At 41.9% G+C, this 23,735-nt stretch overlaps 1 protein-coding gene across 2 annotated transcripts in view; it reads left to right on the forward strand.

Annotated features, from left to right (window-relative positions):
• Positions 1-20,571, forward strand: part of DOK5 (docking protein 5) — a 172,909-nt gene extending 152,338 nt beyond the window's left edge. The window contains exons 7-8 of one of the 2 annotated variants that reach the window (XM_033186791.1): positions 11,621-11,741; positions 19,810-20,571. In XM_033186791.1, the coding sequence (XP_033042682.1) occupies positions 11,621-11,741; positions 19,810-19,832 (144 nt within the window). In that variant the 3' untranslated portion in view covers positions 19,833-20,571. The remainder of the gene's footprint in view (positions 1-11,620; positions 11,742-19,809) is intronic. The other variant, XM_033186789.1, reaches the window with a different exon arrangement.
• Positions 20,572-23,735: the final 3,164 nt, after the last annotated feature.

The raw sequence follows: 23,735 nt of genomic DNA on the forward strand, positions 1-23,735 counted from the left end.
TAAGAATATGTCCAGTTTGTGTTAAATATACATTATGTATGTACCTTTTTAAAAATATTGGCCTTGACAAAGAAAAAAAGAAAGAAACACACACACAGAGAGAGAGAAAGAGAGAGAGAGAGAGAGAGAGAGAGGAGAGAGGAAGGAAGGGTGGAAGAAAATATACTAATATGTTCAAAAATGGTTTTTATTTCCTTGTTTTGTTTTTCTGGGTAGTGGATGTGGGGTGGTTTAAAATCTACCTTATATGTTTTTCTGTATTTTCTGAACATAATAAAAAATGTAGTAAAAGGAAGAATAACATAATTTATTACATGTAAAAAAAGTGGGTAATAGGCTGGGTGCAGTGGCTCACACCTGTAATCCCAGCACTTGGGGAGGCTGAGGTGGGTGGATCACAAGGTCAAGAGATCGAGACCATCCTGGCCAACATGGTGAAACCCCATCTCTACTAAAAACACAAAAGTTAGCTGGATGTGGTGGCACACACCTGTAGTCCCAGCTACTTGGGAGGCTGAGGTAGGAGAATCACTTGAACCCGGGAGGCGGAGGTTGCAGTCAGCCAAGATCGCACCATTGCACTCCACCCTGGAGACAGAGTGAGACTCCGTCTCAAAAAAAAAAAAAAAAGAAAAGAAAAGGTAGTATCACAAAATATGGACATCCCCACTTTTTGTGCCACGCAAAATACTACCAGACCCAAAGACAGAGCTATCTTGGAGACTGTAAACTCCCTGCAGGGGTCATGGCTGAATGTGAGGGTTTAGAGCTTTTTTGCTTTTTTCCTGTTCCTGCAATGGTTCCATGCCTATAGTAACATCTTAACTCAAGCTTGTTCTTTGGATTCATTGTACATTCACTGAAACCAGGTGATTCAATGTATTCTCTAAGCATATTATTTGGTGGTTTTATGTATGGCTTTTTGTCGTTGTTGCCTAAAAATATTTTAAGGCTTCTGCCCTCAAACTAGAAATACAGTCCAATAACAGATATTTAGATTTGAAAAGAAAATGTGAATGCTTCCATTATAACCTTTTTCAGAAAGTCTTGCTAAAGACAATATCATGATATAGAGCTAATTATAAATATTGGTAATAACTATGGAACGCCACAATGAATTATGCAGGACCTAAGAATTGGCTGCAAAGCGAGAACTATTTTCTCTTTTTTTTATTGGCAAGATATTAAGAACTAAGGGAGATTAAGTAATGAGCCTAGGGTCATGCAGTTATTAGTGGCAGATTCCAGACTTTAACTCAGATTTTCTGACTTTCATGTGGGCTCTTACCACAGTGGAAAATTTCCCAGACTGATTGATCTAAAGGTAATAAACAGCACAGAACAGTAATTCTCGAAGCATAGGTCCTAAATCATTCAGATCAAAACCATCTGGGAACTTGTTACAAAATACAAATTGTTGGCCGGGAGTGGTGGCTCACGCCTGTAATCCCAGCACTTTGGGAGGCCAAGGCGGGTGGATCACCTGAGGTCAGGAGTTCGAGACCAGCCTGGCCAACGTGGTGAAACCTCATCTCTACTAAAAATACAAAAATTAGCTAGGTGTGCTGGCGTGTCCCTGTAATCCCAGCTTCTCCGGAGGCTGAGGCAGGAGAATCACTTGAACCCGGGTGGTAGAGGTTGCAGTGAGCCAAGATCGCACCATTGCACTCTAGCCTTGGTGACAAGAGCAAAACTCCATCTCAAAAAAAAAAAAAAAAAATTCCTGGACTCCACCCCTGGAAACCCTAGGAGTGGGGCCAGGAATCTGCATTTGAACAAGCCCTCCAGGTAATGCTTCTGCTTGCAGTTGGATAACTGAACTGCTGGCCCAGGACCCAGAAAGCATAGGGAGATCATGTTTCACATATTATTTTCACAGAAGAATAAGTAGGCAGAACCCAAAGGTATTGTTCAGGAAGCCACCTGGAGAATGTCAGTGAATGTAGAGGGTAGTGTAGATGAGAGCCGAGATTTCAGCAGAGTGAGAAAAGCAGGTATTCAGAGGCTGGCTTCATTTGGAACGTGGTTTTACTCTTTCTCTCTTGGACTGAGATGGCCCTTCTGACTCAACTTTGCCCATGTTTTGTGCTTGAAATATTGATAGAAAATTAGTTGGGTTTTGTATACGAAACAGAAGATACGATTAGAATTGGAAGTTTCTCAGGTTGAGAATGTGTTCAGGCGTGGATGTGGCTTCCGAATCAGCTGAATCTTATCAAGACAGTGTCTTTATTCAGTCGCTTTAGGGCCCAGGTTGAATGAAAGGAAAATTACAATGCAATTTGCATATGCAGAGTTGATACTGGCAAAGACCCCACTGGAGTTATTCATACTTTAAGGAGCAACCTGATGAAAATTTAGGAACTTGATGAGGATGGCATTAAGTATTGAGGTACTGATCTTTTTGCCATGTGAAGATTTGTGCTCCTTTCTGAATGAATCCAGACTGATGTCACAAAGATGGCATATGGTACTCATGATTGACTGAAGCAGAAAACAATTACATCCTGTTGTGCTGTTCAATTTTGCAAAACACAATGCTCTACCGTAAAAAACAGTTGGATTCCAGAGAAGGACAATATGGTACAGTATTGAGGCTAAGACCTGCCACTGCTCTGCACTCCTGGTCTCAGACTCATGAAAGAAGTGCGCTAGCAACAAGTTAAGTGTCAGTGAAACCAAATGAGGAACCGGGAAACCAGAAATGCATTTGGCAGATGTTGCAGACAGTTGTTTTTCTTTTCTCAGTGACAAGCTATGCACAGTGGTCCAGTCATTAGAATCTTTTTGTCTCCCAAGAGGGCTGATAGAATTTTCTCACCATTATGAGGAAAGGGCCTTGGCAATCAGCCCTTCACTCACTGTGAGTAGTGGGAAGGTTTTACAAGGCTTTTACTGGTGCTGTTAACAACAATAATGACGGGGGACGTGCTTCAGCCAGTTGTCAGTCATGTCTTCCTTCAATGGTACTTTCCCCGGGGCTGCTTGACCAGAAGTAGCCACTCACTAATTCATCATATCATGCTATTTTTTTTTTTTTTTTTTTTAGACAGAGTCTCGCTGTGTCGCCCAGGCTGGAGTGCAGTGGCGCGTCTTGGCTCACTGCAAGCTCTACCTCCCCGTTTCACGCCATTCTCCTACCTCAGCCTCCCAAGTAGCTGGGCCTGCAGGCACCTGCCACCAGGCCGTGCTAATTTTTTGTATTTTTGCTTTTTTTTTTTGTATTTTTAGTAGAGATGGGGTTTACCATGTTAGCCAAGATGGTCTCAATCTCCTAACCTCGTGATCTGCCTGCCTCGGCTTCCCAAAGTGCTGGGATTATTATCATGTTTTTAACATAATTTTCAGGGCATATACTACTATCTGCTTTTATTTTGGTAACAGGTTTATTGAGATACGAACATACCACATGTACTGTACCATACACATGTACCCTTTCAAACTGTACGATTTAATGGTTTTAATGTAGTCAGATTTGTGAAACTATCACAATTGATTCCAAAACATTTTCTTTTTTTTTTTTTTTGAAGTCAAAGAAAGCACACCTCCTTCAGCTACCACCTCTGCATACCAAAATTAAAATTCTAAGCTCCTCAGTCAACTGGAAGGACGTCTGTTCTCTGCTAAGGGCATTCAAAAGTTAACCTGAAAAACTAGTTCAGCCCATGATGGGAAGTGAGGGTCAGATATGCCTCATGATACCCTCCTCCCTTTGGAGTTCAGGCAGAACTGACCAGCATTAACATTAAAACACAGACCTTAAGACTGACAAAACAGAGTCTTTGTAGGAGTAAGATACCAACATGAGAGATAGCAGGCCCTGAAAGGAATTGAAGTATTTTACCCCAAAATATATTTATTTGACATATTTTGAAATGACCCTGCAAAGCTGTCTCTTGTGGGGAAAATCTACATTCTGTAGAGAATCTTCTTCCCCTTCCAGGTTTTTTCTCTGATGCAGGAGAGAATTAACTAAGAGTCTGGTGCCCTTTTAATTCTGATAAGATACATTTACCATCTATTCTCTCTGAAGCCTGGCACCTGAAGGCTTCATCTGCATCATAAAAACCTTGGTCTCCACAACCCCTTATCTTAACTCGGATACTCCTTTCTGTTAATTCCAGGCCTTTAGATAAATTCCTCCAATTGCCAATCGGAAAATTTTTGAATCTACCTATGACCTGGAAGCCCCCATTTGGAGTTGTCTCACCTATTCTGGAACAAACCAATGTACATCTTATTTGTATTGATTGATGTCTTGTATCTCCCTAAAATATGTGAAACCACGCTGTAGCCCAACCACCTTGGGCAGATGTTCTCAGGATCTAGTGGGGCTGTGTCATGGGCCATGGTCAGTCATATTTGGCTCAGAATAAATCTTCTCAAATATTTTTGACAGTACCCTCTAGGCCTCAGCAACCGCTGATCTATGTTCTCTCTAGGGAATTGTTTATTTGGGACATTTCATATAAATGGAATATCTTAGTTTATTTTTACTGCTGTAACAGAATACCAAAGACGGGGTAATTTATAATGAACAGAAATTTACTTCTCACGGTTCTAGAGGCTGGGAAGACCAAGATCAAGGTGCTGGCATCTTGGAAAAGGCCTTCCTGTTGTGTCGTAGCATGGTGGAAAGTATCACATGGTGAAAGAGTAGAGAGGGCAGGAAGAGAGACCAAGAGGGGATGAACCTACTCCTGCAATAATAAACCTGAAACTGCCTTTGAAAAATTATGACAGTAAGAGAAATCTGACATGGCTGACTCCATCTTGATTCTAGCCTCACGAGCTGGCTGCCTTCATTTATTCCTGGGCTTGGGCCAAGCTAACTTGGAGAGAAATTTAGTTTTAAGTTTAAATGATAATAGCCCTTCCCCGAAACTAAACTGCCCTTGTAAAATTAATGAAAGGCCAAGTTAGGAGGATAAAAGGGGTCTGAATTCTTCTAAGATGTAGATGTAGTTTAAAAATAACCAGACATTATACTAGAGGCCACAAGATTTGGAACTTCCCCAATTATTCCTGAAAATAACATCACTATTGCAGAACCTGAGATTGGCCTTTTGAGATGGCTTTTCAGATTTCTGCATTTCTGACAACCAGATGGCCCCACCCAGACCTGTAACTCAATAGTCCTGTGGTCCCACCCAGAAGTGGGCTCAACACATGAGGACCGTTTTCCACCCTTATGATTGCATCTCCAACCAATCAGCAACACCAACGCGCTAACCCCTGCCTGCCAAACTATCTTTAAAAAGCTCCTGACCTCTGAGCCTTCAGTGAGATTGATTTGACTAATAACTCCATTTCCCACGTGGTGTGTCTGACTTCACGTCAATTAAGCTCTTTCTTTCCTGCAATGCCATGATCTCCATGGATTGATTTGATTTGTGCAATGGGCAGGAAGAACTCGTCGGATGGTTACAAACGAACTCCTGAGATAATGGCAGCACTTTTGAAAGGTTCCGCCTCCCAAAACAGTCACAAGACAATTAAATGTCAACAGGACTTTTGGAGGGGACAAACATTCAAGCCATAGCATGGAATAATGCAATCCCTGCACTTTCGTGACTAGCACAATGTTTTCAGAATCATATGTGTTGTAGCATGTATCAGAACTTCATTCTTCTTTTTATAGTCATCTGAATATTTTTGTTAATTTCTATACAGTTTCATCATGTGTCTCTAATAACTAAGAGAAAAGAGACCTGTAGTCCCAAACAACTCGCATGAAGCAAAGCGACTTCTGCTTCTACATTATAACATGGGTCTTTGGGCATTGAAAACCCAGTTGATGACATAAGTTGATTGATTGCTTTATGACTCACTTAGGCCAGGTTGGGCAGACACCTGCATACATTCCTGCTGTTTAGAGGGAAAGTTCTAGTGTTGAAGTACAAGAAGGCATTTGTTTGACTTTCACAAAGACTTGTCTTTCTACTCTGGTGGGATCTTGAGCTAACACTGCTAATAGAATTAATAAATGTGCAGTGCTAAACTCCCCCGCTGTTGGATGGTCCTAAATGATTGTGCATATACACATAAGAAAGATCTTTCCCCAAGGCCCTGCTTCTGCTCATCACTTGAATGGCAAAGACGAGTGACGTAGTCTTACTGCCACGTTCCCCACAGTCAGTCACAGCCATGTTAATTTAACCTGGACCTAAAGTTTCAGCATGAATTCAGCCTTGGGCTAACAGTGCTTCTAACTTGATAGCTTGGTTAGGATTTATTTTGAAGACTATTTTCTGCTACTTAGGCAAAGTCTGGGTTCATTCATTCATTCATTACACATTTGTTAAGTCTCTGAAGGCTGTAGTTAGGTGTTGGGGATAGGATACAGAGATAAAAGATAATCCCTACTTTTCAGCAGTTCATGGTCTAGAGCAGGAGCTAGGTTACTGACTATCACAAAACAGTAAAATGATGAGATATCTGGTAGAAGCACCTGATCCTGTTAAGGAAGGAGAAGAGATATCAGGAGAGTATGTAAAGGAGGTGACTCCTGAGCTGACTCCTGAAGGGAAGGTTGAAGTTAACCATGTAAGTAGTGGGGAGAACCTTTGGGCTTAGGAACAGATGTGCAATGGATTTCCTGGTGATTGGAACGGGCTGGGCTGAGTGGTGTGGTTTAGGCTGTGTTAAGGCCTGAGATGGGAAGGGTATCAAGATCAGAGCCCCCCAGTCTAAGAAGTTTGGCCATTAGCGTGAGGATATATAGTCCCTTGACCAGTTAACTCAGGAGACTGGGCTGGATATCCCCCATGGTTCTTCCAACTCTAATGTTCCATGATTCTTTTAAATTTTTCTGACACAGGAACAGTGGATTATTTGTAACTTTTGTGGTTGTTTTTTATAGAGTCCAGGGACATGATTTTAGTAGGTTATACGGGGTCAGGAGTGTGGGTTATGTATGGTATACACTTTGTTCCACTATAGCACCATTTTTTTTTTTTTTTTTTTATGAAGTCTCATTCTTTCACCCAGGCTGGAGTGCAGTGGCATGATCTCAGCTCACTGCCACCATGTCTGGCTAACTGTTGTATTTTTAGTAGAGACAGGGTTTCAACCATGTTGGCCAGGCTGGTTTTGAACTCCTGACCTCATGATCCATCCACCTTGGCCTCCCAAAGTGCTAGGATTGCAGGCATAAGCCACTGCACCCAGCCACACCATTTCTATATCGCCACTGAGCTCAGATGTATTTGAAAAATTGGAAATTCATTACAATATTAAGGTTGTGTTGGTTCCTAAGCAATTTTTCCTGAGAAAAGGAAGCGTAGATTAGCAGGAGTGAAATTGTAACCTTAAGCTAGAAAGGAAAAGGTACTTAATAGACTGGTGCACAGGCAGGGCCTCTTCCAGAAGATGAGCCATGAGCACAGGTCCCTGGACTCCCTCCCTGTTAGGGGGTGTGCCCAGCCTTTGCAGTCGTGCTCAGCTCCTGCTCATGTGGCTGCACAGCCACCATTGCTAACTTTCTGCAAGAGCCCCTTCTCCACGTCTATCACCTGGACTTCCTCAAACGGCACTTTCAATCAAGTGTTTTCTACATTTTTTATAACCCCAAATCAACCTCCAGTCTAGCTGGGCTGTGCAAGCTATCCCCCAAAGTAACAAGGACTCCGGATGTAAATAGGCATACATTTGAGTGGTCAACCCACCCCCTGAATTTTCCCACAATTTTGTGAATGGAAGGTTTTTCAAGAATGTCTGTGTCACCTTACAGGGGAAATCCCCATACTTTATAATTCTATGGCTTGGGGTAATTTTTATTTTTACTTGTTAATGTGAAGATATTATATTTATTGTAAAAACACTATATAAACTATATATGTTTTTAAGTAGGAAGACTGTAACCCTTCTCTCCAAATACAGTAAGCCCTTGTTTAACGTTGTTGATAGATTCTGTGACTTTAGCGGAAGGACATATAACAAAGCCAATTTTCCCGTAGGCTGACTGATATAAAGAAGAGTTAAATTCCTATAGCATATTTCTGGTTACAAAATCCTTACCAAACTTCTAGATAAAGACAAAACACTTCTAATATTACACATTGAAATAGATGTGAGCTATACGTACATTTAAGAAAGATTAATAAAAACAAGATGATTATTTACCCAGTGATTCCAGTTCAGGATCACGGGTGGCCAGAGCCCATCTCTGCAGCTCTGGGTGCCAAATGGGACCCAGCCTGGACAGGAGGCCCTCCCATCCCAGGACACACTCACCCATACCCTCACCCACTGAGACAGGGACCATTTAGACACACCAATGAAGCCAACAGGCAGTTTTGGGATATGAAAGGAAAGCAGAGGACTCAGAGAAAACCCAAGCAGGCATGGGGAGAACATGCCAAATCTACACAGACAGTGACCCTGCCAGGAAGAGATTTTTATGTTCACATCAAAGTCGTAATGAAACAAAGCTGAGTGAATTGACGTTATTTGAGGACCTGCGGCACTCCAGGTAACCCAATTTTAACTCCTCCAAAAATGAGTGCTAACTGCTATTTCCACCAGGGTGGTACATCAGTGCCACTTGCAGCCCTCCACTGGTGGTTGATATCAAGGATAGGGGTACTTGGAGCGTCACAGGAGAGGGAGCGGAAATCTGCCTGCTGGATTCTCGCCAAATGACTTCCTAAGTCTTTTCTCCCTTACACAATTATGCAGACATTTCTGCATTGTTAAAAGGCTTTTCTTTTTGTCCAAAGACAATTAAAATGCTCCTTTCATAAAATTAGATATTTTTCCAAAGGGTTGAGAAAGAGCTAGGGAGCCAGGCTTTGTACTGCTCTCCTCTTCAAAACGTGGCATTGCTGTCATTTCACTCTCGATCCCAAATCAGCTTTCTAAAAATACAGTCAAATCATGCTGGGCTGCCTAAATATATTTGCAGTGAAGCAGTGAATAATTTGAAGTGACTAGTATTCCACAAATGTTTTCTTCATAGCTGTTAAATTAAATAGAATCTCTTTATATTAAGAAAATCAAATAACCAGTACCTCTAAATTGAGTTCTTTTCCTTCTTTTATTTTTTGAATTCCATGCCTATGAAATAGAATGTTACTAAGAGTCACTGGTAAATCATTTTGGATTTTTTTAGACTTTTGTGTATACAGAAAGAACCACTAAGAGAAGTTGATGAGGTGAGGGATATGTTAATTAGCTCGAGTGAATCTTTTTATTGTATATACATAGATCAAAACATCACATTGTACTCTATAAATATGCATACTTATTATTTGTCCATTAAAAATACATTTTAAAAATTAAAAACAGGAAACAGCCGCAGAATTTTTCTACTAGCTTAGTACTTAGATTTTGGACCTTTTAATCTAAGAGTTTATTTTTAGGAAAAGTTGTCCTCATGGAACCTAATGCTTTATGATTCCACTTGGGGACATGTTTTGGTAATTGTGGAATTATGATAGGGACAGGGAATTCGATTCAGCAAATGTAAATTCAATGCCTATAAATTAAATTATATTTTGAATGAGTATATAATCTTTATTTCAAGTTGAATCTCAACAACTACAAGGAGTTTTGGTCTTCAACATAGGAAGCCTCCTATTATTTTGGCTTTACTGAGTGAATTATGCCTGAAACTCCCAGGCTGATGAGATGTGTACAGTGGAGACTTTTTTTTCTTTAAGAGATTGAAAATATTTTTAAAAAATCCTAAAATGTTCATTGCAATTTCTAATCATCATCATCATCATCATCATCATCATCATCATCGTCGTCTTCATTTTTCCTCTTTACCTATTTGTTGCTAGGTAAGGCTAAGTAGGTATCATCTCATCAAACTCTCATATTTCCCAAATGGACAAATGTTTAATGCCAGTAATTTTCATGTGAGTAACTAAAATGACATTGCACCAGGTCTGTAACCCCCTGTGTTTCCTTCGTGGTACAATATATAAATATTTCATTCCCAATTCATGTAAATCTTCCATCTTTGCCAAGTATTACATTGTGCCTACGTGTAGATAACCGGGCCTTGAATGAGGGGATACTTAAATAGCCATCAGCTTTCGCCAATGTCCAATTACCTCCCAATGAACATCTTGCATAAGTCTTTGTGGGTGAATTTTTTTAAAGATGGGAATGGATTATTTGATATTCAAGTATCCGGGAAATCCAACTTTGCAAATAGTCACTTCTTACATAATGGCATAATCAACCGCGTCATGATTGTGTCTAAGACCAGGGCTCAGATACGGGGGTGCCTGGAGGGCTGCTTCCACTTGCACCCCCATTCTTCTTGCATGCGTTGACCCCGTTCACCTTCCTTTTATTCTACCCATCCTACAGGCTCTTTTCTCTCTGAAACTTTCCTTCTTTTGTGCAATTATTTCCCCCATGTGGTTGGTCAGGCCATTGACTGCTCTCTGAATCTGGGGGACTAGAACTGTGTCTTTGGAGTTGCCTGCTGCCGAAAGCCATTTCATCTTTTTTCCTCCCTCAATGTCTGGAACAATACTTTGTTGAGAAAAGTTACTTGTTCAAGCAGACTTTTTTTCTTCTCTTTCTGATGCTAGAACACCCAACACAAGCCAGTTTAAACTGACAAGAATTAGGCCAGGTGTGGTGGCTCACACCTGTAATCCCAGCATTCTGGGGGGCTAAGGCGGGTGGTCAGGAGTTTGAAACCAGCCTGGCCAACATGGAGAAACCCCATCTCTACTAAAAATAAAAAACAAAAATAGCCAGGCGCGGTGGCGTGCGCCTGTAGTTCCAGCTACACGGGAGACTGAGGCAGGAGAACTGTTTGAGCCCAGAGGCGGAGGTTGCAGTGAGCTGAGATCGCGCCACCGCACTCCAGCCTTGGTGACAGAGCAAGACTCTGTCTCAAAAACAAACCTACAAACAACAACAAACAAATGAACAAACAAACAAAAAACCAAAACTGAAAAGAATGAAATGGCTAATACAATTGAAAAGTCTGGGGCCAGCCTCTGGATTCAGTGGGATCCAAAGTCTCAGTGGAGCTTTTCAAGATTTCTCTCCTTTTCTTGGCTGTCTTCTTCTGAACGGTGTCTACTCACTGTCACCTGGTCCCTTCGGAGTTCCAAGATAGGCTCCAGTCCCATCTCCAACCTCTTATCAACTCCACAAGAAGGTTCATTTATTCAACACATGTTACTTGTATATCTCCCGTGTGCAAGGCAATATTCTAGACTCTGGGGATAGAGCAATGAACAAAGCAGTCACAAATCTTTAGCTCACTTCTGCTGATTCTGTCTTCCACAAAAATCCTAATAATGTCTCAACGAATTCTTTCTGCCTGGTCTGGCATGGGTCACCAGCCCAACCCTAAAGTGAATGGGGGAGTCAGCCCCACCAGGACTGGAGGGACTGAGCTGAGTTGGAGGGAAGCTCCCCAGAGGAACATCATCAATGCACTGTTGCAAGCAGGGTAAAGAATGGAGGCTGCTAAGTAAGCAAAAACAGTAGCTGGCCACCATGCCCACTGCCATCAGTCAATGTCCATTGATTTGCAGCCTGGCCAGCTCTGTGGTTCTTGTACTCCATGCTCCCCTGTTCCCTCAGTCAGGCCTCTTTCAGCTCCAGTGTTCCTGACACACAACTTTCTTCCCTTTGGCTGCAGCTCCAGATGAAGATGAGTGAGCGGGCCGCCTCGCTGAGCACCATGGTGCCCCTGCCTCGCAGTGCCTACTGGCAGCACATCACACGACAGCACAGCACGGGGCAACTCTACCGCCTGCAAGGTAAGCGCGGTGCTGCCTGTGTCCGGGGTGTGGGCCAGGCCTGGCAGTTCTGGGGAGAGGGCTCAGCTCAACTCCCAGCTGTTGCATACCAGCTGGTTAGTGCCCTTCCTTCAAAGGTAGGACCCCCATCAAGGCCTCACAACATGAGGCACTTAATCTTTGCAGAGCCATACTTCTCAGATATTTGCATTTATCATAGTGTCCTGGGGGAAGTCACTTAAAATGCAGATTCTTGGGTTTCATCCCCAGAGACTCTGGATCTTAAGGCACAGGATGTAGCTGAGCAATCTGCACTTTTAACAGACCGTACACAGGGTCTGGGCGAGGGGCCAGGGACCAGGTTTCAAGAAATGATGTAGTGGACTGATGAATCACAGCATCAGCATTACTTGACGTCTTGCTGGAAATGCAAATTTCCATGCCCTTCCCCACACCTACTGAATCAGGAGCTCTGAGGGTGGGGCCAGGCCGCGTGTGTTTGAACAAGCCCTCCGGGTCATTCTCCCGAGACCTCAGGTCTAGGAGCCAATGTTTGGCTGGATGGGACCCTGGACTGAGGCCAGAAGCCATGGCTTCAGGTTTGCTGAATGACTTTAGGCAAATCCTAGTAAGCCCTTCTTTCAGAGGAGTGGTCTCTGAAGCATGAGACAGAATGGCCCACAGTGCAGACAACGTGAACAATTACAAATTCTATTTAAACTGGCTGGGCATGGTGGCTCACACCTGTAATCCCAACACTTTGGGAGGCTGAGGCAGGCAGATCACCTGAGGTCTGGAGTTGTAGGCCAGCCTAGTCAACGTGGTGAAGCCCTGTCTCTACTAAAAACAAATACAAAATTTAGCTGGGCACAGTGGCGTGTGCCTGTAATCCCAGCTGAGTCAGGGGAATCGCTTGAACCCGGGAGGCATAGGTTGCAGTGAGCCAAATCGTGCCATTGCACTCCAGCTTGGACAACAAGAACAAAACTCTGTCTGAAAAAAAAAAAAATTCTATTTAAACCTTCTCCTGTCTCTTCAAACATGGTTTTTTTTTTACATTTCATATTACATAAGAATATCTTATGCACATATAATTTATAAACAAGCAAACAAACCTATGTGGAGTATACTTGCAAAAAAACCTCTTTAATGATGAGGTGCAAGATCACCAAACTCGAAATAGCAGGCCCTAGACTACGCGTAGTTTACATGCAGAAATTTGCTGAATAAATGAATGCAAGAATGAATGAATGACCACGGAAGACTGCAGCCTCAGTCCTCCATGCCCGCTCTGAACCCTGGTCACAATTGCCTTTTTCTCAGTCTTTGCTGCTGGTCCTTTCTCCCCCCAGGCAGCTTTTCCTGTAGGCTGCGCCCATCCCGCATCCTAGTTGACTCCTGCTTACCTCCAGGTCTCACCTCCAGCGCCCCTCAAACTCCAAGGAAGCCCTCCAGATTTTCTTGTAGATTGCGTGGACACCTCTGATGATGCGCACTCATAAGATGCAGATGATGACCACTGTTCATTTCATATTTATCTGTGTGGCCACTTGACTCACGGTCAGCTCTCCCAGGAAGCAATAATGTCCAGGAGGGCAGGACAGCTGCGCCTCTGTCTGTCTTTATCATTTTATCCCCCGGTGCCTTGCATGCCTTCCATTAGTATTTGTTGAAAGAATGCATAATGTTAAGAAGGCACTGGGGGTATTTACATTTTGGTTTTCATGACTCTGTGCTCTGTTCACTAGCAGAGAGTATGGCACATAGCAGATGCTGCAAAAAAAAAAAAAAAAAAAAAAAATCCTGAGTGCCTCTGTGAACAACTGAGCAAATGACTGAATTAATAATTGACAAATAGGCTTACCTTCCAAGATATCTCTGCAGAGAGAATGGGTTAGATCGGGTTGTCACAAATGCCACTGAGCCCCTTTAAACTTCAAACATTTTTTGCAATATTTGAGTTATCACAGCTTTTGTCATATACGTACCAGAATGTTACTCAATTTCACTCTCTTCTATTTGAATACACCTTTTTTTTTTTAACAAAAGCATATTTTACTACCTTAATACTGCTATATCCACTGGTTATACTTTTTTTGTTGTTGAGACAGGGTCTGGCTCTTCGCCTGGGCTGGAGTGCAGCGGTGCGATCATGGCTCACTGCAGTCTCAACCTCCTGAGCACCAGTGATCCTCCTGCCTCAGCCTACCGAATAGCTGAGACTACAGGTGTGTGCCACCGAGCCCAGCTAATTTATTATTTTTTGTTTTTAGTAGAGAGGGAGTCTTACTGTGTTGCATAGACTGGACTCAAACTTCTGAGCTCAAGCAATCTTCCTGCCTCGGCCTCTCAAAGTGCTGGAATTATACGTATCAGCCACTGCACCCAGCTAGTTATGCTTTTTAATAGACAATAAAATAAACAATAGGTATTGAAGATTTAAAGCATGTTCACAGAGTACCTAAAATGATCTTGCTTATTACAAGTGGCTATTTAAACAAGAAGTAAATTTAAAAAAAAAAAATTTTATTCTTCTACCTATACTGCCTACCTTCCCTCTCCCCTCCTTTTCATGCCCCTTAGAAAAAGAAAATAAGATTGGGTAAAGTTAATGACTTGGTGGCCCGGTGTGCCATATGATGAAGTTACAGAGCCTTTAATTTCTTCTTGTTTTGCTGGTGATTATGGATTGTAATTCCTCTGGCCAATTCACCTACATTGATGAATTTCAGGCTTTTTTTTTTTTTTCCTAGCAAATCTGGAGGTTATGGTTGGAAATCATACAGACCCTTAGAGAGGAATTTGTCAAATCGGTTTGAGAAGAATGGTCTTTTTCTCAAATTTAGTCTTCGAGCGCCACCTGCTGGTTGTTTTGGGAATTACCATTTTATTCCTGTTTTTGGTGGGGAAAGGGAGGTGCTGGTTTTGACACGTGCCATGCAAGACATACATAATCTACCTTCACTGCTTCTCCCACTTCGTTTTGAAATTTTCATAGAAATTCTCTTCTATGATTATACAGATACAAAATCAACATTGGAAGTAGGTTTATAATGAAAACTGGCTGGGTGTGGTAGCTCATGCCTGTAATCACAGCCCTTTGGGAGGCTGAGGTGGGTGGATCACCTGAGGTCAGGAGTTCAAGACCAGCCTGGCCGACATGGTGAAACCCCACCTCTACTAAAAATACCAAAATTAGCCGGGCGTGGTGGCGGGCATCTGTAATTCCAGCTGCTCGGAAGGCTGGGGTGGGAGAATTGCTTGAACCCAGGAAGCAGAGGTTGCAGTGAGCCAAGATCATGCCACTGCACTCCAGCCTGGGCGACAAGAGTGAAACTCTGTCTCAGTAAAAAAGAAAGAAAGAAAGAAAATTATGGAAGAAACTTACAGAAGCAATCAACAAGTTTATGTTGAACACTCTTCACTGGATTCTTTTAGGAATGCATTGGATAAAATAACAGCAGTTGTTACATCAGTAGCATTTCCCAAATTATGTTCCTGGGAAAGCTAACTCTGGTAGATAGCACCTTCCCCCTAAGAAAAGTACTGTGGTCAAACGAGTTTAGGGGAAATGCTACATGTTAAATTCTCATGGAGAGTCAGAAAACAAATCAATAATTTCAGGGCTCTGAGATGTCCTGCAATAAAAACACCTGATTAAACTTGTTTAAACCAAAGCTCTGCACATCTATTTGGACATGAAACCTCTTCTCCTTCTTGCTATATGAGCAAACATTCACATGCCACCAGTGCAGTGTTGAAATCTCAGATTTCATCATTACGAGGGAGACAAGCCATATTCAATGGGATCTTTCTAAAAGCTACTCTTTCTGAGGACCTACTGTGTCCCGCTTTCCACGGAGACCTAACATACATGATCTCATTTAGATCCCAAAACAGCTGCCTGACAGGGTATTTTATTCTCATTTGCTGTTGGAACTGAGAATTTGAAAGGTTACTAAGGTGTCCAAGACTACCTATCTAGTAAGTATCAAAGATTGTAAGGTTTTTATCTCTCATTCATCCATCCGTCCATTCTTTGTTTACTCAGTAAATGTTTATGGAGCATCTAGTTTAGGCCAAGTGCTGTGCTAGATGACAGACATACCTGGGACTCCCAGGCAGGGACATTCCTCCCCCCTCAGAGCTTATAATCTAATGGAGAGTCACAATCCATAATCAATAGTTAATTTCAGATTTGGTATATGGAACAGTGGAAAGAAAGTTTTTATGATAAGAAGGTGAGGCAGAGCTGTTGGTTTTGAGAAGACACTGACAAAGGGACTTCTTGAGATGGGGTAGTCAGTGGAAGCCCCTGCATCACCTGAAGACCTTAAGTCTAAAAGAGGCAGCCATACCAAGAGCCAGGGGAAGTCATTCTCCATAGAGAGGTCAGCAAATGCAAAGGCCCTGAGTCACAAATTAGCTACCTGCGTTCAAAGATCAGGAAGGAGCCAGTGTGGCTGGCGCCTAAGGGACATAAAGAGACAGCGGGGGTGATGATCACAGGTGACCAAGACTTGCTTATTCTAAGTGCGAGGGGAAGCATTAGAGAGTCCTCCTCAGCATGGCAGTGTCAGATTTAATTGACATTTTCATTCAAGGGATTGCAAGAGAACAGGAGAGGAAGTGGGAGACTAGCCCCAAGACCTGCTTCAGTACAATGCTCCTCTAACTCTCTCACCTCCTTCTCAAAGTTATCATCTCAGCAAGCTTTACGCTTAGGCCAAGGTGCTTCATTGCTTCAGTATTTTCAGAGCTCTTCTGTGGGAATTGCCTTGGAAGATCACATCATCTGTTTCAAAACAAAAACAAGAAAAACTAGGCACCTATATCATAGATCGGATTTAAGGTAATTTGAGGAAATCAAAGGGTGACACTAAACAGTTGTGTCACTGAACCAGGCATCTTCCATTTAGGCTTATGTGGTTCTCCTGACAACTGTGGGAGTTGGTGAGAGTGGGACTATCCTCTCCATTTCAATGACTGAAGAAATGGAGACCTTTGGAAGTTAAGGTCTCACTCCAGGCCATGTGGCTGGTGGATTTAGGCACTGGCATTAGTGCTCCGGTGCTCTGACTTCTAATCCAGGGCTATTGCCTTCATCATATGGTCTTACCTGTGGGAGGAAGTCATGCCTCCATGGGTGATTTCAAATGCAGGTTCCCTGAGACCGAAATGCCTCCAGAGGATTCATTCCAACCCATGCAATTTACATTTTGATTTTAAAGATCATAGATTCTTGGAGCAAGGGGCTACTTTGGAGAAGTTAACATTGTCCAAACACAGTCACAAACATCCTATGGGCAGGAGTTAAGAGGGAAGCAATAGATTCGGATCCAAGCAAATGTGAAAGGTGTCAAACCCGCATGTCTACAGGGTCCAGGCAGGCTATGCAGATGAGTAAACGGGACAGGTATAGGAGTGGCAGGGTCCCTGGCGGATGTCAGGGAGAGCAGGCAGTCTGCTGTCTGCAGATGGTCATGCTTAGTAGAATGTAGGGCTAGTTTTGCCTTCCAGTTTTCCAGGAGTACAGGGAAATTGACATCTTTATGGGCAGTCAGCAGCTATTTAAATATTAATAAGCAATTCCAAATGTTTTAAAGCCTGTGGAGGCCAGAGAACAGGTCTGGGCCCAGATGTGGTCTGCAGGTTATTACCAGCTTGTGACTTTTGTGTGAACTGCAACAATGTAGGGCGGGTTTGGGAAGCCTTTCATTCCATTTGCTGGCCTTACACTAAACACAGCATTCAAACCATGCAGGAAAGACTCAGCCTTCAGGATAGAAGCTGTAAGCGTTTTCATTTTGACTTGACCTCAAGTGAATGCTGTCCGTCATTTTTCTGTGCAGTTGACTAAAACTTTGGATTCTGCACTAACAATATTTGTATGGTCTCTGCTCCCTGAAGGAGATTTTGATACACTGTCATAAAGATATTCCTGGATTTTTACTTATAGTACTCAAACTCATTAATACAATTTCTCTGCGTTATACTGCGTGCATGCGTCTGTGTGTTGGAAGGAGAATAGAATGTGTGTTCAAACTGGCTGGGAGTTTGGGAGAAATGATTTCTAATTATTTGGGATATATTAATATTCAAGACTTAGCTAATAATAATCACTGCTGTTATGTACTAGCAACTATATGACTGGATAAATCATTTTCCTTTGGTTCAGATTTGAGTCTTGCGAGTATCTGAATCCAAGATGTTCTTTTTTGCTTGTTTCTGTTTTGGTGATGAGACCATAGTAATAGATTTAAGACTGTACAGCGGCCGGGCACGGTGGCTCAAGCCTGTAATCCCAGCACTTTGGGAGGCCGAGGCGGGCGGATCACGAGGTCAGGAGATCGAGACCATCCTGGCTAACCAGGTGAAACCCCGTCTCTGCTAAAAAATACAAAAAACTACTCGGGCCTGTAGTCCCAGCTACTCAGGAGGCTGAGGCAGGAGAATGGCGTAAACCCGGGAGGCGGAGCTTGCAGTGAGCTGAGATCCGGCCACTGCGCTCCAGCCTGGGAGACAGAGCGAGACTCCGAATCAAAAAAAAAAAAAAAAAAAGACTGTACAGCTCATGAAGCCATTTCTACTTCCTTTATTCTTCAACAGACTGTGAGGAGGGGGAACAAATGTTTTCTCCCCATTCCACAGGAGTGGAAAATGAGTGAAAGCGATGTTGTTCCTTGTCTAAGTTCATGCTTCTGGGAGGAAGATCAAATGGGACTTGAACCGAGGTCAGGGCTGCTTATGATAAAATGATAGAGCATAAACTCAAGGCTTAAGGGCCACATGTTGCCATAAACATTTTTGCATGGTGTAGTGTTTAAAAACAACATTGCCAGGTGCGGTGGCTCACGCTTGTAGTCTCAGCACTTTGGGAGGCCAAGGCAGACCACTTGAGCCCAGGAGTTTGAGACCAGCCTAGGCTATGTGGCGAGACCCCGTCCCTACAAAAAACACAAAAATTAGTCGCGTGTAGTGGTGGCGCACACCTGTGGTCCTAGTTACTTGAGAGGCTGAGGTGGGAGGATCACCTGAGCTCAAGAGATTGAGGCTGCTGTGAGCTGAGATCATGCCATTGCACTCCAGCCCTGGGGGGATTAAAAAAAAAAAAAAAAAAACATAAAAATGAAAACAACATTTTTTTGAATGTGTGTGGGTGGGCAGACATGCTCCACTGGCTGCAGTCCTGTTTCTTGCGCCTGCTTGATGCGCACATTTACTCACCAAGGCTGCGGAAGTTTGTTTTGAAGGCTTTGCGCTAAGTCCTGAGCTCTTCACCTAGCCGTGTACATTTCTTTGCTTGTGGTAACCCTTGGCCAGCAGGTGGCAGTAGAACTTCTAGTTTTTGTTAAATCACAGCAGTGTTATCTACAGGGATGGGCAAACTAGGGCTTGTGAGCCAAATCCAGTCTGCTGTCTGTTTTCATTAATAAAGCATTATTAGGACGTCCAGGCCCATTCATTACATATTAACTATGGTTGCTTTTGTGCTACAGGCAGCAGGGCTGAGTAGCGGCAATGAGACCATATGGTTTACAAAACCTAAAATATTTAGTGTCTGGCTCTTTCTAGAAAATGCTTGACAACCATATATTGTTAATATGTTACAAAGATCTTGTGTGTTGCCTTCTTGAATTTTTAAACTCTGTTTGGTCTGAAATCTAAACCTGAAATAATAAAGGCTAAATGAATTTTAGGAAGTTCTCCTTAACATTTACAAGATTAGCAAAGTGTAAGCATAAGACTGCCTTACTGCTGCTCAGGTTTCCAAAAAGTATTCTAGCTAAAAGTTTCCATAGTTCTGTCTCATTTCTCCTAAATGCCCTGGATGTAGGGATTGAGGCAGATGAAAAAATAAGGAAGAAAATAATTGCTAATGGACTGGCCACAGCTCAACCCAGAGGCCACATGCAAATGATATGTAAATCATACAGTATCTATAACTCATTTACATATCATCGTGAGTAGCCTTTGGAAAAAATTCTGCCTTAAGTACATTTACTTATTTCTGTTATAGAGAAAGTTGTTACCAGCTAATTTGATTGTGGGTTCTCTCTTGTAACTGTTGATTTTAAATTCTTTTTAGAAAAGATGTTGCCAGCCCTCTGAAGCTTCATCGAACAGAGACTTTTCCAGCCTACAGATCTGAGCACTGACAGTAACTGCCAAGAATTGTTAACACACTTGTGATGTGTCAGCCACAGATTCACCCAGGAGGTCACAGAATGACAGCAAGGGAAGTGACGACGAAGAGAAGAAGTTTAACGTCCTGGCTAATTGTGTGGTCATTGGGAAACTCTGCAATACAATAATTTTCTTTATTTTCTTTTTCTTTTTTAAATTCTTAGCGTAATTGAAACATGCTCTATAGATATTGACTCTGTGTTCCCTCTTTTACAGCTGGGCAGAAAGAAGTCAATGTCACGAAATGATTTTCTATTGTACATACCTTGTCCCTTGCACTTCTCTGAATCTGTCCTTTTGTGGATTCTTGTGATTTTCCTTCCAAGTGTTGCAGTTGTATGACAGTCAGTATTGACAATAAAATGGCTTTTAATTATTTGTTGTTTGTTTACGCCCTATTCCTCAGTTATTATTACTGTGGTTCTGATTAACTACTGGAAATGATAGTTGATTATATCACCAATTAGTTAAATCAGTGCTTTGACTCACTCTTATCTGTTCTGTTCAAAACCATTCTTTCAAAGAACCCATTAGTATTGTTTACAGGGTTACAGTTTTTCTCATATGCTTTCCTCACCCTCCTACCCCCTTTTTTAAAAGCGTTTATTTTGTTCGGAGTACCTTCATAAAACATTTGAAAATAAAAGATCATTCTTCACCCATATGTTCTTTGGATTCTGGCAACATGTTTTTCTCTATCCTAGGTATTTCTGAAGGGTGTGTGGACATTTTGTATGTGAACTTTGAGTGTATTGCGTATTGTGTTTAATATGAATTCAACCATTCACGCATTTTCTCACTCATTCATTAACGTGGTCTGTATTATCTATGGGTTTCTGGCACTGTACTGGTGTCCAGGGACGTAGAAATCAAAAGACACAGTCTTTGTTGCCAAAGACCTTAATTCCAGAAGAATACCACAAGAAAATCAAGTTGGAAATCTCATACAGTGACACCTGCTAAATGGGCCCCCGGTGGCCGTGAACCTCTAAAGAGAAGGTCAGTGCTGGATGTGAATTGAATTTTGTGAGCGCCGAAAGTTAGAGTTCCTCTAAAGCTGCAGAGCAAGCAGGGATCATGCCTGCCCGTTTCACTACTCTTTGCCAGATAAAATACAGGATACTCAATTAAATTTGAATTTCAGATAAGCAATGCATAGTTTTATAGATCTGAGTTAGCTGGGATTTCCAAGGACACTGCTGGTCAGGATGCGTTTTTTTAAGGGGTTGAGAAATATTGGGGAAAGGATTGAATTCAACTAACAATTAATTAGTAGATTAGGGATATATAAATTATCTAGTGCGAATGGCTTCCCGGAAATGCATTTGTGTTCTCTCTGCGTTCTCTGTAGCTACTTTTCACACAATTTTAGCTGATCCTACTTCTCTCAGGGGTCTTCATTTTTGTGTTTCAAAAATTTGGTTTGCCAGGCACATTTGATAATTACCTCACTGTTCATTTTCCTGACTTTATCTGGTTCTTATTTTATTTTCTTTGTCTTCTAAGACTGTCTCACAATAGATTCTCCATGATTCCCAGGGCCTTGGCAGCCAATGGGAGGATTAAGTTGAAGAAGTAGATAGAGGAAATGGAATTAAAGAAATAATTGTAATTTTAATGAAGTTAAAATTACTGAAGCAAGCCTCAAGCTAATGAGTGTGCAAAGAAATGTTGCTGAATGTAGGTAACTGTAAGTGAGAACCTCTTCTAGGATTTTTAAGAAAAGAAACGTATTGACAGAAAAGAGCATTCGATTAGGTTATGCTATCAGCTTTTATTTATTGCCGGGCACAACTCTAAGTGCTTTTGTGGTATTATCTCAATCGCCACAATAGCTCCATGAGGTAAGTATAATTATCTTCATTTTACAGATGGGGAAACGGAGCCTCAAGGAGTCTAAATTATGTAATTAATATGCCCAAGATCTTTTACCTACTAAATGATAGATTCATGTTTGAACCCAGGTAATCTGATTGCTGAGTCTGCTCTGTAAATCCCTAAGGCCAGCTTCCTTAGGGGAAAGCAAACTTACTCTGTAAAGAGTTGGGATGCAAATATTTTAGGCTTTCTGGGTTATATGGTCTCTGTTGCCTTCTAGTGCAAAAGCAACCACAGACTGTTTTGTGTTTTGTTTCATTTTGTTTTTTGAGATGGGTCTTCTTCTGTTACCCAGGCTGGAGTGCAGTGGCACTATCTTGGCTCACTGCAGCCTCCCCCTCCCAGGTTCAAGTAATTCTCCTGCCTCAGCCTCCTGAGTATCTGGAATTACAGACACGTGCCACCACGCCTGGCTAATTTTTCTGTGTGTATTTTTAGTAGAGATGGGGTTTCACTGTGTTGGCCAAGCTGGTCTTGAACTCCTGACCTCAAGTGATCCACCTGTCTCGGCCTCCCAAAGTCCAGGGATTACAGGTGTGAGCCACCATGCGCGGCCTGCTTTTAATGTTCATAGACAGACAGACATGGCTGTTTCAATTAAACTTTATTCACAAATACAAGTGGCAGATTTGACTCAATTCTGAATCCTCTGCTCTAAAATAAAAACCTCAAATACTATCTTATATTAATTTCACAGTTTCAGGTAGAAAACATAAGAAATTTAAATACTTTAATATCTGGCCTAAAATAAGGGGAATGATAATTTGATAATTTGAAGTGATTTTGAATTTTTTCTAAATCCCTACCTCAAGTAGTGAACATAGTGTGAGAAAGTTTTTCAAAGCTGTGGTGGATTTTTACCTAACGCAAACTAACTTCTAAAGCATTCATGGCAACTTGCAAATAAACTGGGATCTGGAGGCTAAACTATGATGTTTCTGTTTTAATTACATATTGGAAAAAGCAACATTTTTCTTTTGGTGGGAGGTGAGGGTGGGGGAGTAGGGAAGTAAATCTATTCCTCTTTGCATCCTCAACTCTGTTAAAAATATCTTTTTTTACCCAGTTTAAGGCAGGATATTGCAGTAGTGATTAAAATGCTCTCAAGGAAGACTGCTTGAGTTTCTGAAATGTATTCATTCATTTTCCAAATACTTATTTAACAGTATATATGGGAATGCCAGGATGTATACAGGAGAAGTGTGTTGGCCTTCACCATGCCTGATCCACAGACTCAATTTATAAGCCAATTGCTCAGGACACAGAAAAACTAACAGGAACACATTTGTATGAGAAGACATTTTACTATTTCTTCTTTGGACAATCTTGACTTTTGAGAAAGAGAATACTTTATGAACTAGAAATATAGTTTATACTATATTAAAGAAAATCTTTCCTTTGGTCCTGGAAAAAAAATACATTGATGTTCAGATTTCCATTAAGACAGCAAACTTGAAATTTCCTTTTCATATTCAGGTTTTAAATTCTGTAGATTAAATACTGGACGAAGGTAAGGCTGCCCATCGTGTCATGAAAATCAACAGTTGGCTGATTTCATTGCAAACTCATTGGATCAATCTGTTGTGATTTGAGTCAAGCAAGGCAGGACCAGGTGATAATCTTTTGCCTGCATCTGCACTAAATAAAGTACCATCACCCACACTTTCCCTCCGTAAGCTAGCAGTTCTTAAATGCTGGCAAAGACACTTATTCACTAGATCTAGGGTGGAGTCCATAAATTTACATTTTCAATCAGTGTCTCTAGGTAACTCCGGTGCAGGTGGTAAATGGCATAAAATCTCATTTTAACAAAGCTCGAGGAGACAGAAATGCAGAGAGTCCCCATCAGGTAAAACTTGAGGCACCTAGAGGCAATTGGCAATGTGCTTTTATCCAAGACACCTGTGAAAAGTCAGGTGGTAGAGCCAAGCCAGTGCCTCCATGTGAGTG

The sequence above is a fragment of the Trachypithecus francoisi genome, unplaced genomic scaffold (genome assembly GCF_009764315.1).
Source record: "Trachypithecus francoisi isolate TF-2019V2 unplaced genomic scaffold, Tfra_2.0 Lachesis_group21, whole genome shotgun sequence".
Classification (NCBI taxonomy): Eukaryota; Metazoa; Chordata; class Mammalia; order Primates; family Cercopithecidae; genus Trachypithecus; species Trachypithecus francoisi.